The sequence below is a fragment of the Parasteatoda tepidariorum genome, chromosome 2 (genome assembly GCF_982258835.1).
Source record: "Parasteatoda tepidariorum strain Cologne lab strain chromosome 2, Ptep-v5.0, whole genome shotgun sequence".
Classification (NCBI taxonomy): domain Eukaryota; kingdom Metazoa; phylum Arthropoda; class Arachnida; order Araneae; family Theridiidae; genus Parasteatoda; species Parasteatoda tepidariorum.
The window spans coordinates 118917201-118937503 of record NC_141756.1 but is presented as its reverse complement, the minus strand read 5'-3'; the positions used below and the strand labels follow the sequence as shown (position 1 = coordinate 118937503).

Here is a 20303-nt window from a genome sequence, read left to right as displayed (position 1 = left end):
ACTATTTTCCTGGTTCTTTTGCTAAACTATTTGATTTTTGAAGGATGGCAATGCTTCTGGTAGGTAATGATATTTTTTTAATTTATTTATGTTTTTATTCACTTTCTATCCTAACTAAACTATTACAAAGCTCATTTTCAAGTATATAAAAGCTGGGGCTGTTTAAATATTATGTAATGCTTTGGCATTATTAACTTTATTAAACAACAAAGAATAAAATGGGCAGGCCACATCTTCAGAATGGATGAAGACCATTCCAGAAAAAGAGTTTTCAATGCCAGACCAGTTGGCACACAAAAAAAAAGGCAGGCCGAATTTGAGATGAATAGATGGCCCACAAAAAGACCTTTTGGTCTTAAAAAATAAAAACTGGAAAGCGCTAGCTGGAAAAAGGTTGGTCTGTAAAAAAAACTTTTTGTGAAGGCCAAGGCCCACCCTGGGCTGTCGATGATGATGCTTTTAGCAATTTTGCAGTCTCCTTTCGCTCTTGTCAGAAAAAATAAGCATAATACAAACACTCCTCCAAAAGAAACAACACTCTTACAAAAGAAAGGCAATATTCCCTGCTTGTTTTTTGCTTCAACTTTTTTATTATAGTAATATAATTTTAGGATCAAATTCAAAACTAAATTTATGTTTTCATGCTTTTATAAAATTTTGAGAAGAATATATATATTTTTTAATTACATCCTTCAGTTGCTTTTTCGAGCATGAATAGAAGTCTTGCAGTTCACTATAAATAAGCAGTATATCCGAGAGTGGAGAGCGTTTTGAAAAAGGAACTACGAGCATCTCTGAGGGAGGAACAGTTACATAAATGGTCGCCATTCATGCCTACATGTTTCTTGCACAAAATGCAGTCAGGAGAATCAGCAAGTTTAACATGGTGCAAGTGTGTCTGAAGATAGTCATGTCCAGTGCGCAATCGAAAGTACAAGAAGAATATTCTTTGGGAATATTTTGTGCCTTTCTTCTGAGGTCAAAACTCTTGAACTCCAAAACTCTTTTAAGAAATTTTTCACAACAATTCTTTCTATTTCTGAGAACTAATTTCAAATGTAAAAATTTTTGCATTTGGAATTTTTCTTGCATTTAAAATTTTTTTTTTTTTTTTTTTGAACATAAGGGGATTTTAATGTCTTATGTAAATATTGCTTATACTCCTCCTCCTTTGTAAGCAAATTAAATATCCCCTCCTCCTTTTACAGTGCTTATGTAATACTTAAATGCAAAAAGTGATAACTGACTTTTTGTGGTTGGAAATAGATTTTTCTTATAAAAGTACTCTATATTTAAACTCTATAGACAGTGTAAAAAAGGTTCTGAAAAAACGTATATATTTTTTCATGAACATATTTCGTTAAAAAAAAAATTTTTATTCATCATATTTAATATATGAAATCAAAAAGATGAGAAAGCAAACATTTTACTGATATGTTAACAAAAAATATTTCTAAAAAGTACATTAGTAAATAAGTAGTGCAACACGCAAAGTAACTATTTAAAATCATATATCTAGATCTAAAAATCTTATTATTATATGTTTAGCTTGTAACTAATTTTAGAATTGTTGCACAGTGACAACCAATTACAAATCAATATGATCCAGCAACAAATAACTAAATTTTTTTCATACACATGCAAAAAAAAACTGTTCTCAGATGGTAACTGTTTTGTGTAAAAAAGGATCGCTAAAATGCAAACCTTCCTTAATGAAAAAAATATAGCAATTAAAAGATAAATTATAGACCAACAAACTAGGAATTAATAAAGATTAAATATCGAAAGCTAATTACAAGTTAGTATGAACAAGCAACAAATAATTAATCTTTATTCATTCCTTTGAAAATATTTTATTTTGTTCCTTGATGCTCGTTTTGTATAAAGTGTGATTGCTAAAGTGTAAAACTTTCTGATGTAAAAATAATTATTTTATAACAGTTACATTTGAAATTGAGGACCAACAACAGAAGAATTTATATTAGAAAGTATTTCCATGCAAACAAGCAGTAGTTGTGAAATCAAAAATTAATAATAATTTATACCTGAGTTGTATGCTGATATTCCTGATGGCGTTTGTAAATTGCCAAAATTGCAGGTATTAATTTTGGAAGCTGTTCTTCAAGCTTTTCAGATGGAAGCAAATGGCTCATCTGACCAAGAGCAACTACAACTTCAGAACGCACCTGCAAAAGAAAACATTTTTTAAAAAAAAGAAAAATTATTAAGAGGAAAAAAGCACATGTTAGGCAATGTATCAAGTATAAGAAGAGTACATACTAATATCTGGTTTTCAATACTGTTGTAAGTTATGGAAGTTCCATTTTATAATAATTCTTTCAAAACTTATTTAAATCAAAAGAAACCGGGAAATAAACAAAAGTAAATAATTCTGTAAATAAAACTGCTTTCAAAAATTTTTTTTATTTATATCTTTTAATAAGTCAAAGAAATAATTAATAAGAAATAATAATTGTTGTAATTCATTCATGTTGCATTAGAGCTGCACAATTGGCTATTGACGAAGGACTGTGAAACATCCCTGAGGATGATCCAAAGACCTGCCATCACAACTTTGATCCTCTGCTGAGGAGATTGCACCCCCAATTCAGCAGTTCGACGACCTGTGTGTAAAGTTGAGCACTTTACAATAGAACAGTTTAATACGGACCAATACGGCACATCCTCGGACAACCATTCGTAGGTTGATCAAAATGGCCACCCACCCACACACTGAAAGCAGCCAGTGACACTTGACTTCGGTTATTTGCTGGAAACCGTGTCTTAATGATCAATCCACTGTGGGACCAATTAATAAGAAGATAATATTATTTTATATTATAATTATTACAACAGCCGTTGCACAGCCGACCCAATTTTGGGGTTTACGACTACAAATGTTCAACGCCATAGCCTTGTCATTTTGAACCCAATTCAGAAGACAAGTGAACTCCTGGATCAAGTATTGAGAGAAACTTGCCTTCGTGGAGGACTTTATTTGATGGAACTAACCGGCATTTGCGTTACATAGAGATGAAGACCATGAGAACGGGTTAGCCTGATGGCAAAAGGACTCTAATCCATTATCCATCTGACACTGAGGATATTTCACGCTAGCACTGCGGTCGGTGCAAGGCGGGTGCAGATTCGTATCGACCAGTCATCGGTGGATTCAAACCCGGTTCACTTCATTGGAAGGCGAAAGCTCTATCCCCTGAGAAATCGCGACTCAAGAAAATAATATAAGATTCTTAAAATAATTGAAAATGCATACTTTAGCTTCTCTTGATGGGAGCCAATTGTTGAAAAGGACATCATAGGCACTGTTTATTTCATTGGTGAAAGCGTCCCTTGTGACTGTAGGGTCAGGAGATTTCTCAGCATTTGTAATGTATTCCAGAATTGCTTCACAAAATCTGGACAAAGCTAAGTTTTGAATGGTAAAATAAAATTGATCATTAGTTCTGTGAAAACAAAGAAGGTTATACTATGTACAGTAAATCAAAACAGCATGAATAAAGCACTTTTGTATTTTTATTTGTGCTTTACTCACATTGTTTTGCTTTATTAAGGTTAGTATTTTGTGGGTTTCATTAACATATTGCAATTTAAAATCTGAAAATTAGATTTTGTGTAGTGACCCCATTTGCATATTAGAAACTGAAATGAAACAAATGTAATTTTAAAATGTGACTACTTTGAATAGTGACAAACTTGAATGAAAAATCAATTTTAAGTGCAAGAAATTTTGATGATTATCTCTTTGTGGGTGGCGTGAAAATTGTCATATTATTATTGATGCCGGTGATGCTTCATTAATTGTAGTAATTGATACTACTGGTAAAGAGGTAGTTGGTAATAGGTAACAAATATACTAATATAATATGGTTATAGATTTTTTACTGTTTTCTGAAATGGATAAGTAGCAAAATTTGAGAAATGACAGAGCTTATTAAATGAATTTATTAATTAGAAAAAAACATGAAATTGTATTATTACAACCTACTAATAACAAAAAGTAATTACTCTCTTTTATTATTATTTTTTTTTATTTTATTTTTTTTTTTTTTTTTGTGGTTCTGGAGCACCAATGAATAGAAAGCACCTCCATTGCTGTACGAGGCTCCACGGACTTGACTCGGAGACCGCAAGACATTAGCGTGCGAGAGAGCTTTTGGGAATATGCCTTCGGTCCTTTGTTATTTTCTATTTTTATTGTTCCTCTGTGTTATTGTTTGTATTCCCTGTCATTGGAAATAAAATAAAAAAATTAAGTTTTTTTCCATCACTTTGCACAAGTCTGGCATCAAAAAAGTCATCTCTAGCAGGTGTGATGTTGGTATGTTCGCTGATGATATTGCTCTCAGGTGCTCAGTTTCAGATGTGACAAGCTCGGAATCAGCTTTAAATTTAACTTTAATTGATGTATGGAAATTAGCGAGTGACCACTGATCTTCAATATCTCTCAATCAAACGTAAGTTTTTTTCACCACCAAGAAGCATATGTACCTTTATCATCCCCAGGTCAACTTTAAGCCTCTTTCATATGTTAAGCATTCCTTTCTATCAAACTCTTCAAATTCCTAAAATTATCTCCATATTTTATTTTCCTTATTTTCTCACAGTTATTAGGATACTTAGTAATTCAGAAAATTGGAAGTCTAAATGACTGGACAGTTGAAACTTTTTTTCATTAGAAAAAGTATGATAAAAAATATATATAATTGATTGCAGATATAAAGATATAATTGATTGTAAACCAGAAAAATACTATAAGCTAAAACAATTACCAAATGCGAATATCCACTTTATATTTTCTTGCTTTACCATTCCAAGTAAAGGTAACATTGTCCCAAGAACAGATTTCAGAAAAGGAACCATTCCAAAAACTAAAATCATACATAAAACATAATTAAACAAAAATGGAGGAAAATAGTTAAGCCACATATTTCGAAATATAAGCATAGTGGAAAGTTAATATTAACAATTTTTATAATTATAAAAAACTGGAAAGCTAATGATGACATTTAGGTGGAAAAAAGATACAATAAAGTAAAATTATTGAAGAATCAAGGAATGTGCACTGCAGAAAACAAATATTCAACTCAAATATAGTTAATGTATCGAATTAAATCAATTTCTTAATTTTTAAAATTCTCAATTTGCTAAATTCTTAAAGCAAAACTTATTATTTTGAAAACAAAAAATTTAAATTATTATGCCAATTTTTGTATCACAGAAAAATAAGGTCATATATCTCAATACACCTCATACCATAATATATATTATGCCCTTCAATACAATATCTCATAATATAATAATTAGAATATGATAGAATTAAAGTAATAATTGTAGAATTTAGACTTAGAGATTGAACAGCACCAAAGAGCAGTGCACATTGACCGGAGGTCAATTGTACCCGAACCCTGAATCATGATTAGCGAAAAAGCTTTATAGCTGAAACAAAGTTCAGCAAACGCCTGACAAGAATATTTTGTAATTCCCAGGCCTTAATGCAATGTTGTCCTAAATGCTCAAATCTTTGAGCAGAATTGACCTCACAATCGCAAAGTATATGTTGTGAAGTCTCCTCCTCAAGATGACAACCTTGAGAAAGAAAATCAGATTCAAAATTGTAGAATTCAATAGAAGAAGTATCTAAGAAACATCTTTGAAAGAATTGAAACTTTTTGCTGAAAAATCTTGTTTTAGCCTTATTTAGTTAGACAACATTGTCAATAATGATACCTTTAGGTGTAAGTGATAGATTTTTCCAAGACTTTAAATTTTGAAGAGGTAATGTTACTAAATGACAGTCTTTGCCACATAGTACATTCATTTACTGATATTTAATGCATACATTAAATCAGAGAAGAAACCTAAGACATTTGGTAACAAGCAGTCAAAAAGTTACCAATCCTTTGGCAACAAATTTAAAAATCATTAGTATGAATATTATGAGATGAATAGTAGTAGGGGTTACATAAGTGATAGGGATTTATAGATTTTGCCAGGTAGAATGATTGAAGATAGAAAATAAGTTTAAAAAATTATTTCCAACTGTAAATATATAAAGTTTTAACCTAAAATAAAATTGGAAGAAATAAAGTGTCAACTTAGAACCTACAATTACTGAATTTTTCACTTACACAAGAATTTTTTAAATTTCAAATAATAAATATTCTGATTTTTTTTATTTTTTTATGAATACAATGTTACAACAGTTCTGGAATTTTTAAAACAATTTATATGAAAGAAATATTGTAGTTATAGCGTGATTTTCCGAAGTTCCCAGCAAATAACTCACTTTTTAACATAAAGGTTTACTTTTATCAAAAATTTCTAAAAAGGGTTCAAATATAAAAACATTCATTACAAATTTTTAATAAATTAATGATATTAATAAAAGTGTACCGTATCAAAAACAAAGAATTTTTTAATTCCTTAATAAATTTTATTAAAGTTTTTTAAAGTAGATTTAAATTTTTGTCTTGCAAAGTGGATAGTGAATAAAAAAGGGTTGGGATCCTATGATCTAAAGGGAGTGGAAAACTAAAGCTGGAACTTCACTAAATCGAAAAGGGAATTATAGGGGAATTTTTTTTTCGATTTAAAGAGGATAACACAAAGAAGTATCTTTTAGGGAAGGTAACTATAAACATGTTTGTTACAGTTATGAATTTAATTACTGAAGAAAAGTTTTCCAGGATATTGGTATCTTACAAGTCAATAAAATTAAAAATAATAAATAAACTTTTTAAACAAGGACCTGAAAAAATTTTATATTTTGAAGCTAAACTTTTCTAAAGCGATGTCAATGAATCAGAGAGCCATATTAAAATATCCTCACTGTCTCTCAAAAAAGTACGGAATTTATTGGTTTTCCGAAAAGTAATAAAAGCAAAAATAAAGCATTCCTGAAATAACCTAATGTGGGCCTGAGGGCAAGAGAGATTAAGACTCCACAATTTCGCGACTAAGGGCATGATAATAGCAATGTAGTCAGCCCTGCGATCAGAATGGGGAATGTAGTCAGCCCTGTAGCCAGATCTGATCTGGGTGGGCTTTAAGCTGCCATTGTGAACTGAGCCTCAGTTCTACACATTGACAGTTCAGTGCCTTAACCACTGAACCATTGCAGCTCACTGAAAAATAATTTCACTTCAATATATGGATAAAATGGTTTTCTTCACAAATAATACAAAATTCTTTCAAAAATTAAAATCCAACATGCATTTTTTTTCAATGAGAAAGTGGAAATTGATCCTTATAATGCAGTCAAACCCCGCTATAGTGAACACGGTTTAGTGAGCTCCGGGATATAGTGAACGAAATGTTCGGTCCCCTGCCTTGCTATACACGTATAATGTTATTTTTTGTGGATATAGTGAACCAAAAAAGGGAGGAAGTTGGATATAATGAACTTCTTTCTGTCTTCAACTGATTTTTTTCTTCAATTTTCCTGTAATAATTTTGAAATTTCTCCTTCAAAATAAATACATAAACCGATTTTTAAAACCATCTATAGAGGGGAATGTAGCTATAAGCATTTTTTCCTGTTTACTTCTTTTATCTCACTTTCCCATCCCTAAACAAACCAAGCAGATGTTTCCAACCCAGGCAGATGATGCCCCTGTAAGGTGTCAGTGGGATCAATATGCATTTTCTGTCAGAGGGAATGAGTAATTATTCATTATTGGTCAAAGGGTTGGACATTAATATGCAATGATAAGGCCCTCATTTCAACTCTTTTTTGCTCTCAGTTTAGTTAAAAAAAAGCCTGCAAGCAAGTGTCGCAAATTTAACTATGGCGAGCAGTAAACGTTTTGATAAAATGGCATAGTGAGAAAAATTGAAAATGGATGCAATCCAGCTGATATTTGCAGGAAATAAAAACTATTCAAATCTACAGTTAGTAACATATGGAAAAATAGACAATTAATAATTTCTGCTCATGAAAAAAATTTAGATGGCAGAAAAAAGTTGAGAAAAGCAGATCACAAGAATGTTGGAGAAGCATTACTAAAGTGGTTAGCATTCGAAGAAACCGCAATCTTCCAGTATCTAAACAAATGTCGATTTGCTAAGCGATTTTACGAGACTACTTTTATGAGCTCAAATAGCAGGTAAGACAGGTTTAAAAAGCGGAATAACAGAAATTCAGGACAAATTATCTGAGAGTTGGGAAGTGTTTCCATATCTGATGTTGAGGATTGCTCATCAGCTAAAGATTACTATTTTCTTTTTTTGTATAAAAAATCACGCATTTTTGCTACTACATGATATTTTTCAGTCATTTATTTGAATAATGTGTAATAAAAGGGAGGAGTTAACCACACAAATGTTGTTAAGAACAGGAGAATATCGCCATTAATATAAGAATATATTATTGGCTTTTATATTTAGATTTTTAAAAAATATTACATTTATAATTAAAAATATATATATGCTGCTCTGTTCTATACATGAAAGCCTTTTTTTTTTGTAAATAGAAAGCGCTTCTGTTACTTTAAATTAGTAACATATATATTTGATACTATTAAAAATGTCTCCCAGAGTGGTATTAGTACTAGAGAGAATTGTAGCAGAAAGCCTGAAAAAATTCTGCTTGCAGGGAAATTTTACTATGTTTTCAATGACAACGAAAATCAGCAATAGAATATAATTACTTAGTGTAAAACATGATAAAAATTAAGAACACGAAGTACTACAAAAGATGCACTGACCATTGGCAGAGGCAAGATTGGCCATAGTTTGAAGTACAAAAAAGTGAGGCAAGACACCAGGTGTGAATTTCATAAGCAGCTGCTCCATCACTTCATTCATAAAATTTCTCCCCAAAGAAACAAGGATTCCACTGGAACAATTCTGCCACTCGGGTACGATTTCCTGAAAAATAAATGGCATAGTTAATCTGTTACACTCAAATTTCTTTTTAAAATACAATTTTTTTTACATAAAAATTACTTCATTTTTTTAAAATTTATGTTGCAGGGCAAATGAAGGTCAAGAAAAGTTTTTAAATAACCAGAGCCTGACTAAAGCAGGGGCATACGGGGCAGTTAAGCAAGTATGAAGTTTAATTCTGAAAATTTTTCAACCTTTAATTAATGTTATTACTAAGCAATTAATAAATACCCACCTCTCTTCCACAAACATGATAAAAAAGAATAACAGAAGATTTTGAATATGCTTTACTTTACACGTCAACTTAATATGCAAATGAAATTGTAATACTAAAATATTACATAAATTATGTGTGAAAGAATGAGTTCTCCATTTTTTCTTATCAGAATGCATGAAAAATGTCATACTATAGCATTATTTAATATCATTAATTAACAGCATTTAATTTGCTGTAGCAACTTATTTAATAAAATTATCGCGTTTTTTTTCTCTTTTTAATTGAATGAATGTATATAGTTTAGATTTTAGTTTAAAAGAGCATGAAATAGTTAAGGTATATTTTCTTAATTACAAAATTCTTGAAAATGAACAGGTCTAAAAATAAAATGGGCTGGGTACACATGGAATAGTTAAGTTGAGGTATGTGTTAGTACTAATGATTTAATAATGAATAAAAAATAAGCTACTTTTTTAAGATTTATTTCAATTTTCAACACAATGAAGCTTTTAGCATAACTAGTCTAAAACCTAAATGCTTAGCATAACTAGTCTAAAACCTAAATGCATTTCAATAATATTTTAAAATGCATTTTCAATGTTTTTCAATATTTTTGAATTATACTCATTTTTATAAAACATAATAATCGTTAATAAAAACATAGAATATAAATTTGTCAACGCAGACAACAGAATAAAATTTCAAAAATGATTTGAAAAATAAAATATAAAATTAAAACAAGCACTCCATTCCCTTTTATGCTTTTGATTGTAGTAGACATAATTTATTTTTTAACAAGATTAAAAATCATAAAAGTTTCTGATCATTACTTGTTCTAGAATTACATTTTTTAAATAATTTAAAAACTTTTCAGAACATGGACCTGGATATTCTACATATTTTTTTTGCCTACAGATACACATACACGGACCTACATATTTTTTTGCAAAAGAGCAATAATAGGTAAACATTAAAAATTATGCACCACATATATTTATTTAAGTAACACAGAGAACGTAAGAGCATTAGCAATTAAATTCAAAATTATTAAAATTTTAATAGAAAAATTTACTATTTTTTTTTTTTACATTTGGTTACATTTAAACTAAAAGAACCATAAGAAACAATAGAAATTAAGTCATTTCAAGGATTTTTCTTTAAAAAAAAACAAACAAAAAAAACATTTGATTTAAACTAGCCAAAACCCGGTGCAAACAGATAAATTTTTCACATTTGATACAGAAGATTGCTTTTCATTATCTGTATATTAACTTATGAATACTGAAAGTATACCTCATTGTTTTGACTTTAAATGTAAGTTTCAAAATTTTAATCATCTGATTCATAAACATCAAAATTGATGTTGAGGCACTTTTCTCAAACTTTAACGAATTCGCATTTGAAAAAATAGTAAATAACTATTTATATAAATAGTAATATACTATTATAGTACTTCCTCATAAACCGGGCGTAGAAGAATTTGTCAGTACGCTTTGTTTTATAACGTTTTTACTCGTCCAGAAGCAAATAGTAATAATGATCTGATGTGATTGGAAGTTTGCCAAATTTTGTTTTATGCGATTGTATATACCAGAGTTGCTGAATTTGCATAGAAAAAAGAGCAAACAAAAATGCCATATCATTTCACCGGCGTTTGAAAAGTATCACTTTGTGTTGTCTCTTTTAAAAACTATCCTACAAAGACTTATAATTAACTTTTTTCTTCTGCCCGAGACAACTCGGGATAGTAAACTGATGGTAAATTAAATGTTTTCACACATAAAAAAAATTTAAATTTCGACCTAAAACTTGTGTATTATATTTTGTTTTAGTTCCTAGCATTTATTAATAAAATAAAAAAAATTTTTGATTCTTTGCATTTTTTTCCAAACAAATTGGTAAGGGAAGCGATTAAAGATTTTTTTTAATAAAAAATTATTCTTACTAAAATAATTTTTTTAAAGGTATTTTTACTATGTTTGCGATAGTTCAAAAAATTGTTAAACTTCAGATATACATCATAATAAGAGATTAAAAGTGAAACAGCAAAATATAGGAGCATTAAGGAAAAATAGATATTCAACAACACATTTTTTTTTTATGATTTTCTCACTAAAAAATTTGATTGTAATTTTTCATATTTGTACACAAATATTTAAAAAAAAAAAATTTAAATTTTACTGAATCTCCTACCTGAAATGAAATAAGCATATTATAAAAACATATTGAATAAACAAATAAGTATGAAGTTGGTAAAACTTTTAACAGAAAAAAATATATAACAACCACAAATAATATACCTTGGTACTTGTCATCTCCTCAACAGCCAACTTAATGAGATTAACGGCTACATTAGTTTTCACAGAATTCAAAGCTTCACTACATATTTTTTCTATCACACCTAAAATTAAGATTTTGTGCACTAGTGCAAGCTGTGAAAGAAAAAAAAATATTACAAAATTGCATATAAAGATTAAGTTACAATATTCTTTGTCAGCATTTATAATTCTAACAGAAATATTTTTTTCGCATATTTCAAATAATAATTTAAATTATTTTAAACTATAAAATTTTTAGTATTTATATATTAACTAGAATATTTTTTAATATGTTTCAAACTATAACATGAACTATTTCAAACTATAACTCTATTTTCAAATTATAATATTTTTGGTGATATTTGAAACAATAAATTTTTTTAAATATATTTCAATCTATAACTCAACCTGTTTCAAACTACAGTGGAACTCCAGTTTTATGTTGTCCATTTTTCAAGTTAACTCTCTTCCTATGCAATTTTCTTCTGGCCAGTGAAAATTGCCTGTACCAATAATGTTAAATTATTCCAGATTTTACGATACCTTTTAAAGAAAATCCCGCTTCATACGTTTTTCTAACAGATCAAAATAATTATTTCTCTACAAAGCTGGAAGTGTTGAAGTGTTTTTTTTTTCTTCCTTTTTTGTCTTTTTGAGATTTGTCTATAATTTGTTTGTAGCTTTTCTGACATTCTTTCTATTCCATGTTACTGCCCTTTTACGAGGATATTTTCCCTCGAGTCAAAATCAGAAGGGACATGGGATGTGCAAAGTACAGGAAACAAGGTTAAAGGTAGTATGGAAGCTTAAATTGTAGAAATTTTTCCAGCAAACTTCAACTTCATCTTTGAATTATTCAATGATTTAAGAAACATTACACTAATAAACAGGTTAGGTAATCATTTCTTTTTTTATTTTAGTGACCAGCAAGATGTTTCTAAAGAATAATAAATATCTCTGAATTTTATTTCTATAGCGTTGGATGCATTGCATTACAAATAGGTTTGCTACTCGAGGTTAATTGCTTCCCGGTATCCCCAGGGAACATTGGCAGTTTGGAATAAAATTAAATGTCTAAAGGTATTCCGAAGTCGACAACAATCTTTCAATTCCTTCAATACCTAATTTAATGCCAGCTTTAAATGATAATGACGAAGATGGTGAAAAAATATCTGAGGATATACCCACAATCGATCCAAAGTTAGAAATTATAAGAACTCTTAAACATTTGTGAATGTAAACAATAAAGCAAATTCTCAAATACATATCAAGTATTGAGAGGGATATAATTATAATTGTATCTAAAAACATGTAAAGATTCCACATTTTTTATAATAGCTCATCTCGTAATTGCAGATTTTTAATAAATATACTAGAAATTTTTTACCCGATTTTACATCATCTCGCTTTGTGTGTTTTTTAATGCCAATTGGACTGAAAATATAAAATCAGCATTCGACCGTATAATGTATTTAAAGGCATAATGATTTATCATTCTTATATTATATTTATATTTCAACATATTGAGAGGCATAATTTTTATATGATATTGATATTTTTATTTCATAGCTAAAGGATATTTTGAAAATAAACATCCTGCAGCAAATGCCCCGCCACAGGAGGTAGAACCCTATCAGAACTGGCCACTTTTACTTGGGTGAATGATCTGAAAATGGGTTAACTTCAAGCTGACACTTTGACATAAAACCGTAACTTACAAAATGACAGTTTATTGTCGTAGTAGCTGTGTGTTCTTTTTATCACCAAATCTATAAATTTTTGCTTGTTTCAAATTTATAGCAGATTCAAAAATTATTTGTTTCAGGGACGGCTGAAATTCTCTGGAAAAAAAAGAGAGAGAGATAATGAGGAAAAACTTTGAAACAGACCTTAGGATGACGGCCAAGGTAGGAATGGCAACTAGTGAGAACTAAGTTAGGTTGATGTTTTCCAATGCTACACAAGGAAGTTTGAATAGCTTGGGTCACATTGTCATTACGATCAAGAGCTGCATCAATCAAAGCAAACACAATATCTGAAAAATAAAAAAAATTTCTAGCCACAGTAATAAAAGCACTAGGTCACTTCCTTTAAAAATTAACAAATATAAGATACAGTAAAAAGAAATAATAAATAAAGTAACTAACAGATACAATAATATACTTTTCTAAACAAACTATTCCCTCATATGCAACAACTAATATCTCATGTTTGAAAACTTAAAATATCATTAAAGCAATCGGCACTAAAAAAAAAAAAAACATTTAAAGTTTATGTCATGTCAAATTTAGAAAACTTATTTGAAATTTAAAAAAGAGAAAATCATGCAGCAAAATGTGTAAGTTTACAAAAATGATAAACTTAAGGTTCAATTTCCGAAAATTATTCATAATCAATAATTTGAGACTATTATTTTTTCAATAAAGACAGCTGTCATTATTTAAAAGATAGAACTGATTTTGCTGATTATAGTCTTTAAAATAAGAAAACTTTAATTAACACAATAATTAAATAAATAATTTTAACGTGCCTCTTTTCAAGTTTCTGATATTAAAAATAAACTGTAACTATATGTATTAAAATCATATATCTCTACCAGGATGAATAGCCAAATCTTTCAATAAAAAAGCACCTTAAAAGTACTTTTTAAGCACTCCAAAAATATTTTTAAGCACTATATACATTGATAAAATGCAAAAAAAATTACAAAGACTTCACATGATCATAATAAAATAACCAGTTTTCTGACAAAGAACTATTTTCTTGATTATATTAACTATTATGAAAAGATCAAGAAGTTTCTCGGTTCGGTATCAGAGGGTGGAAACGAAGCATGAAATTGAGAATATCTTGCAAAATGCAGCAGAGATGCACATGAGATTGCAATTACCTCATAGAACAGAGCTCAGTATATGCACATACGGACTAGTAAGTATTTCATCGAACCTGTAAAATCATTGGCTCTTTCATACACTATGGACCGGCAGGATGCCGAAATAGATCGTGGTGGATAAATATTGTGAAAACGTTGAATAAAACAATGTGAAAAATACATTTTTGCATAAAATGTGGTGAAAATCGACATGGTAAAGAAAAAATTCTCATTTTCAAAAAAGGAAAATTAAGCACTTCTTAAAAACACCCAATGAAAAAAGCACCTTTAAGGGCTTTTAAAAAACTAAAATAAGCACCTTTAAGCACTTTTTAAAAACGCTATGCACCATGTCAATTACACACAATGTTAAACAAAAATGATAAGTCAAACTGTTAAAATAAGAAGCAATGAAATTTTTATCAGCTGTGAACTTTGTTGAGTATAGCAAGGAGCTGTGGTGCAATCAGACCTTCTTTGATCACCAGAAATATGAAACTGGTAAGAAAAGAAGTGGTATTGAAAGAATTTAATCTTAGACTATGTCAACCTTCATCTATCAAAATTTACCTCAGGATGGAATCAAGTTAACGTGTCTTACATACTGGTGATTTGGTATTTAATATTTTTAGTGGAAGTTACGCTATATTATTCCCCTTCCAGAATTTTATCTGTGATAGAATTCGATGAACAGATACCACTAGTTAAATCATGCTGTTTATTTATTTATATTAATTTTGCTCATTAAATTTTTTCTTCATTTATTGTTTACAGCATTTCTCTCATTATAATTTTTTTTCCTCAATTTTTTTTCTTTAGAGCATTTCGCTCATTTTTTTTTCTCTTCATTTTTGTTCATTGACAGGGAGACTTTAATTACTTCACTGTGTTTTATTTCTTCTTCTTTCTTTGAGCAGAACATTTTTTAAGAAAATCAACTGCTTAATGTGGATCATCCATCAATATTGGAAAGTTCTTATGACGTCCGGAGGTCACCGATGAGGGGATTTAATCTTAGACTATGTCAACCTTCATTTATCAAAAGGTACCTCTCGAGTGATTCAAGTTAACATGTCTTATATACTAGTGAATTGGTATTCAATATTTATAGAGGTAGTTATGCCACAGTATAAACAAAATGTCTATTAAGATTAAAAATGTTTGAAATTCTATGATATAATATGGCTTGGGTATGAAATTTATTCAAGTTGAATCTACAGACCTTTTTTCTTTTTAATACGAACAATAAATTTTCAAACACACACTTTTCCATGAAAAAGTAACATTTTTATGACTGCTTTGTTCATAAAATGTATGAGGAAAAAGAAGCATAGCTGCAGATGTGTAAGACTTATGTTCATATGCTTATAATTTAATGATTTCAACAAAAAATTTTCCTTTTTAAATCGAATAAGTGAATAACTTACTATCAACTTGGCCACCCGTCGTAGTGAGAGTATCTTCTCCTGTACCCCCTGGCATCATCATTCTGTAAATAAATAAAAATTAGTTTTATATATATACCTGATAAATACAAGTTTCTTATAATTTTGAAGAAAAAAAACGAAAGGAAGAAGAAGTAACAGATACAGTAGTTTTGGGAATGATTTCTTAGTTGCCTAATACACCGCTGAAAACACCTAATTAAAGGTTAGATAGTATTCAATCATAAAAATTTAATCTTATAATTATGCATGTTTCTATAAAAATAGATTTATGAATATACAACATTGCGTTTACATTCATTATTGCGGAATAGTGCATATGTCGGCTATGTACAGCTTACTAATTTTCTAACCATTTCTCTCATCGTTTGTTTGTTGTGCATCGTTGTACAACTAGCGTACTCAGTAATTTTACATTTAAAGCAGTAAAAACTCTTCATCATACATCAAGTTAAACAAGTTTTAATTAAATCATATTTTTCCTTTAGCAAATTCGTTCAGTTTTGGAAGAAAATGCTCTCCTCTCTTAACTACATAACAATGTTAATTTTCATAGCATAGATAACTAAACACAAGAGAATGCTAAGATGGCTTAAAACTGTTTTAACCAGACTATTAAAAACTGATTAATTAAGATAAATCACAATGAAAGTGAAACAATCTTACTTTTGAGGTTAATTTAGAGATCTGATGATAACACAGGTGATCTGATGATAATATTATTACCGTATGAAGCTTCTATACATTTTATTTATGGCTTTTATTTAAAACTCCTAATTTTATCAAACACACCTTCTATAGTTGATCAGAAAACGTGAAAATGATTCATTTATTTGTTGACATCATGTGATTAGCAGGAACAGAATGGAGTTAAAATAGAAGAAATTCTTTACTTAGATTGGTACCTGTGAAGCCAATCACATTAAAGATCTCTTGTTTGGGTTATAGCGAATGTTTGAATGATTATTTTAAGTGCTTATTTGAGCATTAAGCTTAAATAGAACTTTATCTCGCATGTACGTCTCAGCACATAAGTCGAAATAAATGCAACCAATGAAAAATCGTTTGACTCGCAATAGCCACTCATGTTCATTTCTACAAAAAGAAAAATAAACCATTAACCGTAGCTGATGTGCAAGCTTGTTTTGTTTGGAACCGAAATTTAAAATTCGTTGCCTTTGTTCAATTAAAAGTCCTATTAACCTAAAAATTATGTAAATGTTTACATCTTTTCTATTAAACTTTAATTAATTTCTTCTAGAAGCGCGTCCATTTTAGCGTCATTGTCATAAGTTTCGTTAATTGTTTAAATATTTGATCAGTTGTATTTGTAAAGATAAAATGTACATTTCGTAGTAATCAACATGATAGCTTCAAAAACAATTGGTATGTTTTTATTATTTTTACTTTTGATTGTTTATTTTTGTGTAAAGCTATAGATGGTCTGTTTTAAAGACTTCATAATTGAATTGAAATTCTCCTTATTTTATTATCATCATTATTTCACGTAGATCAATTTTTATTTTTCAAATGAAAGCTCTTGTATTCCAATCGACTCTGTTGAAAATTTAAGATAAAAACTTATTTGTTTCTATTGTTCTTAACCTAACAAACTATGTATGTTAGTCCTATTTCTTCATGCCTTCTTCCCTTTTATCTTTCTCAAACACGTAATTCAAAGTTTCCTATTTTTTGCCCCATTTCTAGCTGCTTCAAACTCTTGAACTTTATTGTAGATTTCTACTCAAGCATTAGCAATTTGCTTTTTTCTTCCACAACCAGTCATTTTACTGGGGGAACAATTTATTGTTTTATAAGGTAATCGGATCAGAAATTACGAGGTAAACTGTTGGTTTATACCCAGAAAAATGCCAAAACAATCAAGACAGCACAATTTCTTAGAAGAAATAATATTGATTATAAGAATTATAATTCCTATAAGAATAATTAGAAGAAATATGTTTGCGGAAAATGTACAATGGAAACACACTGTATATGTAAAAAATGCATTGAGCAATGATTTAAAAATTCTTATTCTTTGTCTTTGAAACTGGCATAAAAATTGGCAATATGCAATTTTGTTTAATTATAATAAAGTTCTTTTTAGTTTATTTCCTTCCTAACATCCATATTTCATGCATTCAATCAAGAAACATAAAGACCGGACATGGTAGAAATAGGTATATATTAAGTGTTGGTATGTTTAGTGTTAAAATTCTAAATAGTAGAAATTAAGTTTCTTTAGCTACATTGTATCTAGCATCAAATCGTGCTCAAAGCAGGCAACATATTTCCTCCAAGGTTTCTTGATTTGCATTTTGTTAAAATCATGACTTAAATCAACTGTAAGTGTGATTTTTTTTTCTCCATTAAATAAGTTAGTTGAATGTTTTATAGGGAAATGGTCAACATACAATTAAAGTAAGGTTTAAAGAAATACTATTTATTTTCTCAATTCAAATGTTAAAAGTATTAATGTGAGTTTTTTTATTTGTTTGCTGGCCTGTTTTCAGTTGTTAATTGCTTTTACAATAGTTAAAGATACATTTTTATTCTATTTTGATTTAATTTGAATCAGGAATTTACAATTACATGTATTACGCATTGTTATTGAATAACTTTATAAGCTATTTTTTTATACTTTTTGTTATGAGTTATTTTTGATAATATTTTGATTATAATTACTTACTAATAAACTTAAGATTTTAAGTGTAATAAATTGGTTTTTTATAAAATAAAATCATGAACTCTGGTTTTATTTTGATATAAAGAAGTTATCTAATTTACTAGTAGCCGCTTACCTGTATTAGAATTCTCTTTTTTTTTTTTTTAATACCATTATTAAAATGCATGGAGTTACAGTACTATGATTTCATTTGTTAGCCAGGTAGCAGAATTTACTGATTGAATCTGTAACATTATCACGTGTAGAATTTATATGCAATTTCAACACAGGTAGGTAGAAATTGTTATTGTGAAAATTTAGCTTTATCTGTCCTATATTTTTCAAAATTTACAAGTAAAAGGTCCTTATTGTACAGTGCAAAAAAAGTAAACGGAGTACCCTGAATAACTTTTGATCTGATGATCGAATCTTTACGTTCTAGAACTGGATCTTAATGGTTTGAGAGGATGACTTTAAATATGCTAATTAATTAGTGCAGGCAATATTTTAAGTTACAAAATCGAGCACAAAAACATATTTACTCTGAATAAATTTAAAAAAATTTGTCGGATTCCGATTTCCGACCCCCAAAATCTAAGAGGGACAGCAATCTGGGATCATTATTCTTATTCATACTTAGTAGCATTTTTCATAATTATGGTCCTCATAGTTTGGTTGGGTGACCTGTCCAAAGTTCAGACCCCTTAATGCTCGTTTTGCTGTTTGAAAAACCGTATGTTTATTAAAGAAATCACATTTTTGTGCCTAATTTCTTAACTTAAAATATCGTCTGCACTAATTAATTCGCATATTTCAAGTCACCCCTTCAAACCAACAAGATTAAGTCCTAGTACATAAGTTAATTCAAAACATTTCTTCAAAAGTTATTCACAATAGTCCATTTATATACATTTTTTTTTTTTTTTTTTTTTTTTGCACTGTGCATAAAAATTTAATGCTGTTTAAGTTTATGAATAAATCCCTGTACAGTTAATTGTGTAAACAAGTAGCATAAGAAAATATTTATCTTTTATTATTTGCAGTGTTCCCTTAGTTCAGATTCTTTATTTTTATTCTGAACAAGTTTAAAACTATTTTAACTGTCTCAAATTTTTTTGTTCCATTTATTTGTTTGATTTTCAAATATAAAAAAAAACTTAGATAAAAAATAACCTGCAGACTTATAAATTTATGAAATCAAACAAATTTTATAAACTCAGCAATTAAATTTTTGTAATCTGAGTAAAAAGTTTAAATTAAACTTTATCAAGTGCTACATGATTATTGGATACTGAACAAATTTAACGTATTAAGTATTGGCAAGTTTGTATTGAAATTTTTTCTATTAATAAAATTTTGTTTTTATTTATTTATTAACCTATTTATTTATTATTATTATCATACTATATGTCATAGTACTATATAGTATTTACTAATTTCATAGACTAATGTTAAAGTTTAATTGCAATTTATATTACTTTAGAATACAATAAATACAAATTATTAATTGTATTTCAAATTGATATTTGTGATATATTTTTTAACACCAACATTCTAGTGAGCTCAGATTTGTAGTCATTAGAATGTGTGTATTCTGTACTTAATAATCTGTAAGAATTTTTTGTAATACAATGTTGATTACGTTACTTGTGGATTAATTTTAAATCATTCAAAATTTTGTTTTTATAAAGGGTTTTGATTGCTATTTAGAAACTTATATTGAAAAATCAACACAAAAATATGATAAAGTAAAGAAAATATTTTCAAAAATTGTCACTTCAAATAAAAATCATTTATGACTGGTAAATTTCTGTATATTTTTCTCCTTATAAAATAGATAATTTTGCCATTTTAAAATTGTGGCTTAAAATTGCATCCA

At 28.7% G+C, this 20303-nt stretch overlaps 2 protein-coding genes across 3 annotated transcripts in view; one reads left to right on the top strand and one right to left on the bottom strand.

The window, feature by feature from the left end:
• The window catches only part of LOC107457233 (maestro heat-like repeat-containing protein family member 1), a 77796-nt gene extending 61114 nt beyond the window's left edge, over positions 1-16682 (bottom strand). Inside the window, exons 1-8 of the mRNA XM_087156712.1 lie at positions 16426-16682; positions 15742-15803; positions 13332-13477; positions 11425-11556; positions 8727-8889; positions 4791-4889; positions 3275-3426; positions 2046-2186 (exon numbers count right to left, since the gene is read on the bottom strand). Coding sequence (XP_087012838.1) covers positions 2046-2186; positions 3275-3426; positions 4791-4889; positions 8727-8889; positions 11425-11556; positions 13332-13477; positions 15742-15802 — 894 coding nt within the window. The 5' untranslated portion in view covers position 15803; positions 16426-16682. The remainder of the gene's footprint in view (positions 1-2045; positions 2187-3274; positions 3427-4790; positions 4890-8726; positions 8890-11424; positions 11557-13331; positions 13478-15741; positions 15804-16425) is intronic.
• A 203-nt stretch (positions 16683-16885) lies between these two features.
• The window catches only part of hd (humpty dumpty), a 30476-nt gene continuing 27058 nt past the window's right edge, over positions 16886-20303 (top strand). Inside the window, exon 1 of one of the 2 annotated variants that reach the window (XM_016053001.5) lies at positions 16886-17145. In XM_016053001.5, the coding sequence (XP_015908487.3) occupies positions 17124-17145 (22 nt within the window). In that variant the 5' untranslated portion in view covers positions 16886-17123. The remainder of the gene's footprint in view (positions 17146-20303) is intronic. The other variant, XM_087158218.1, reaches the window with a different exon arrangement.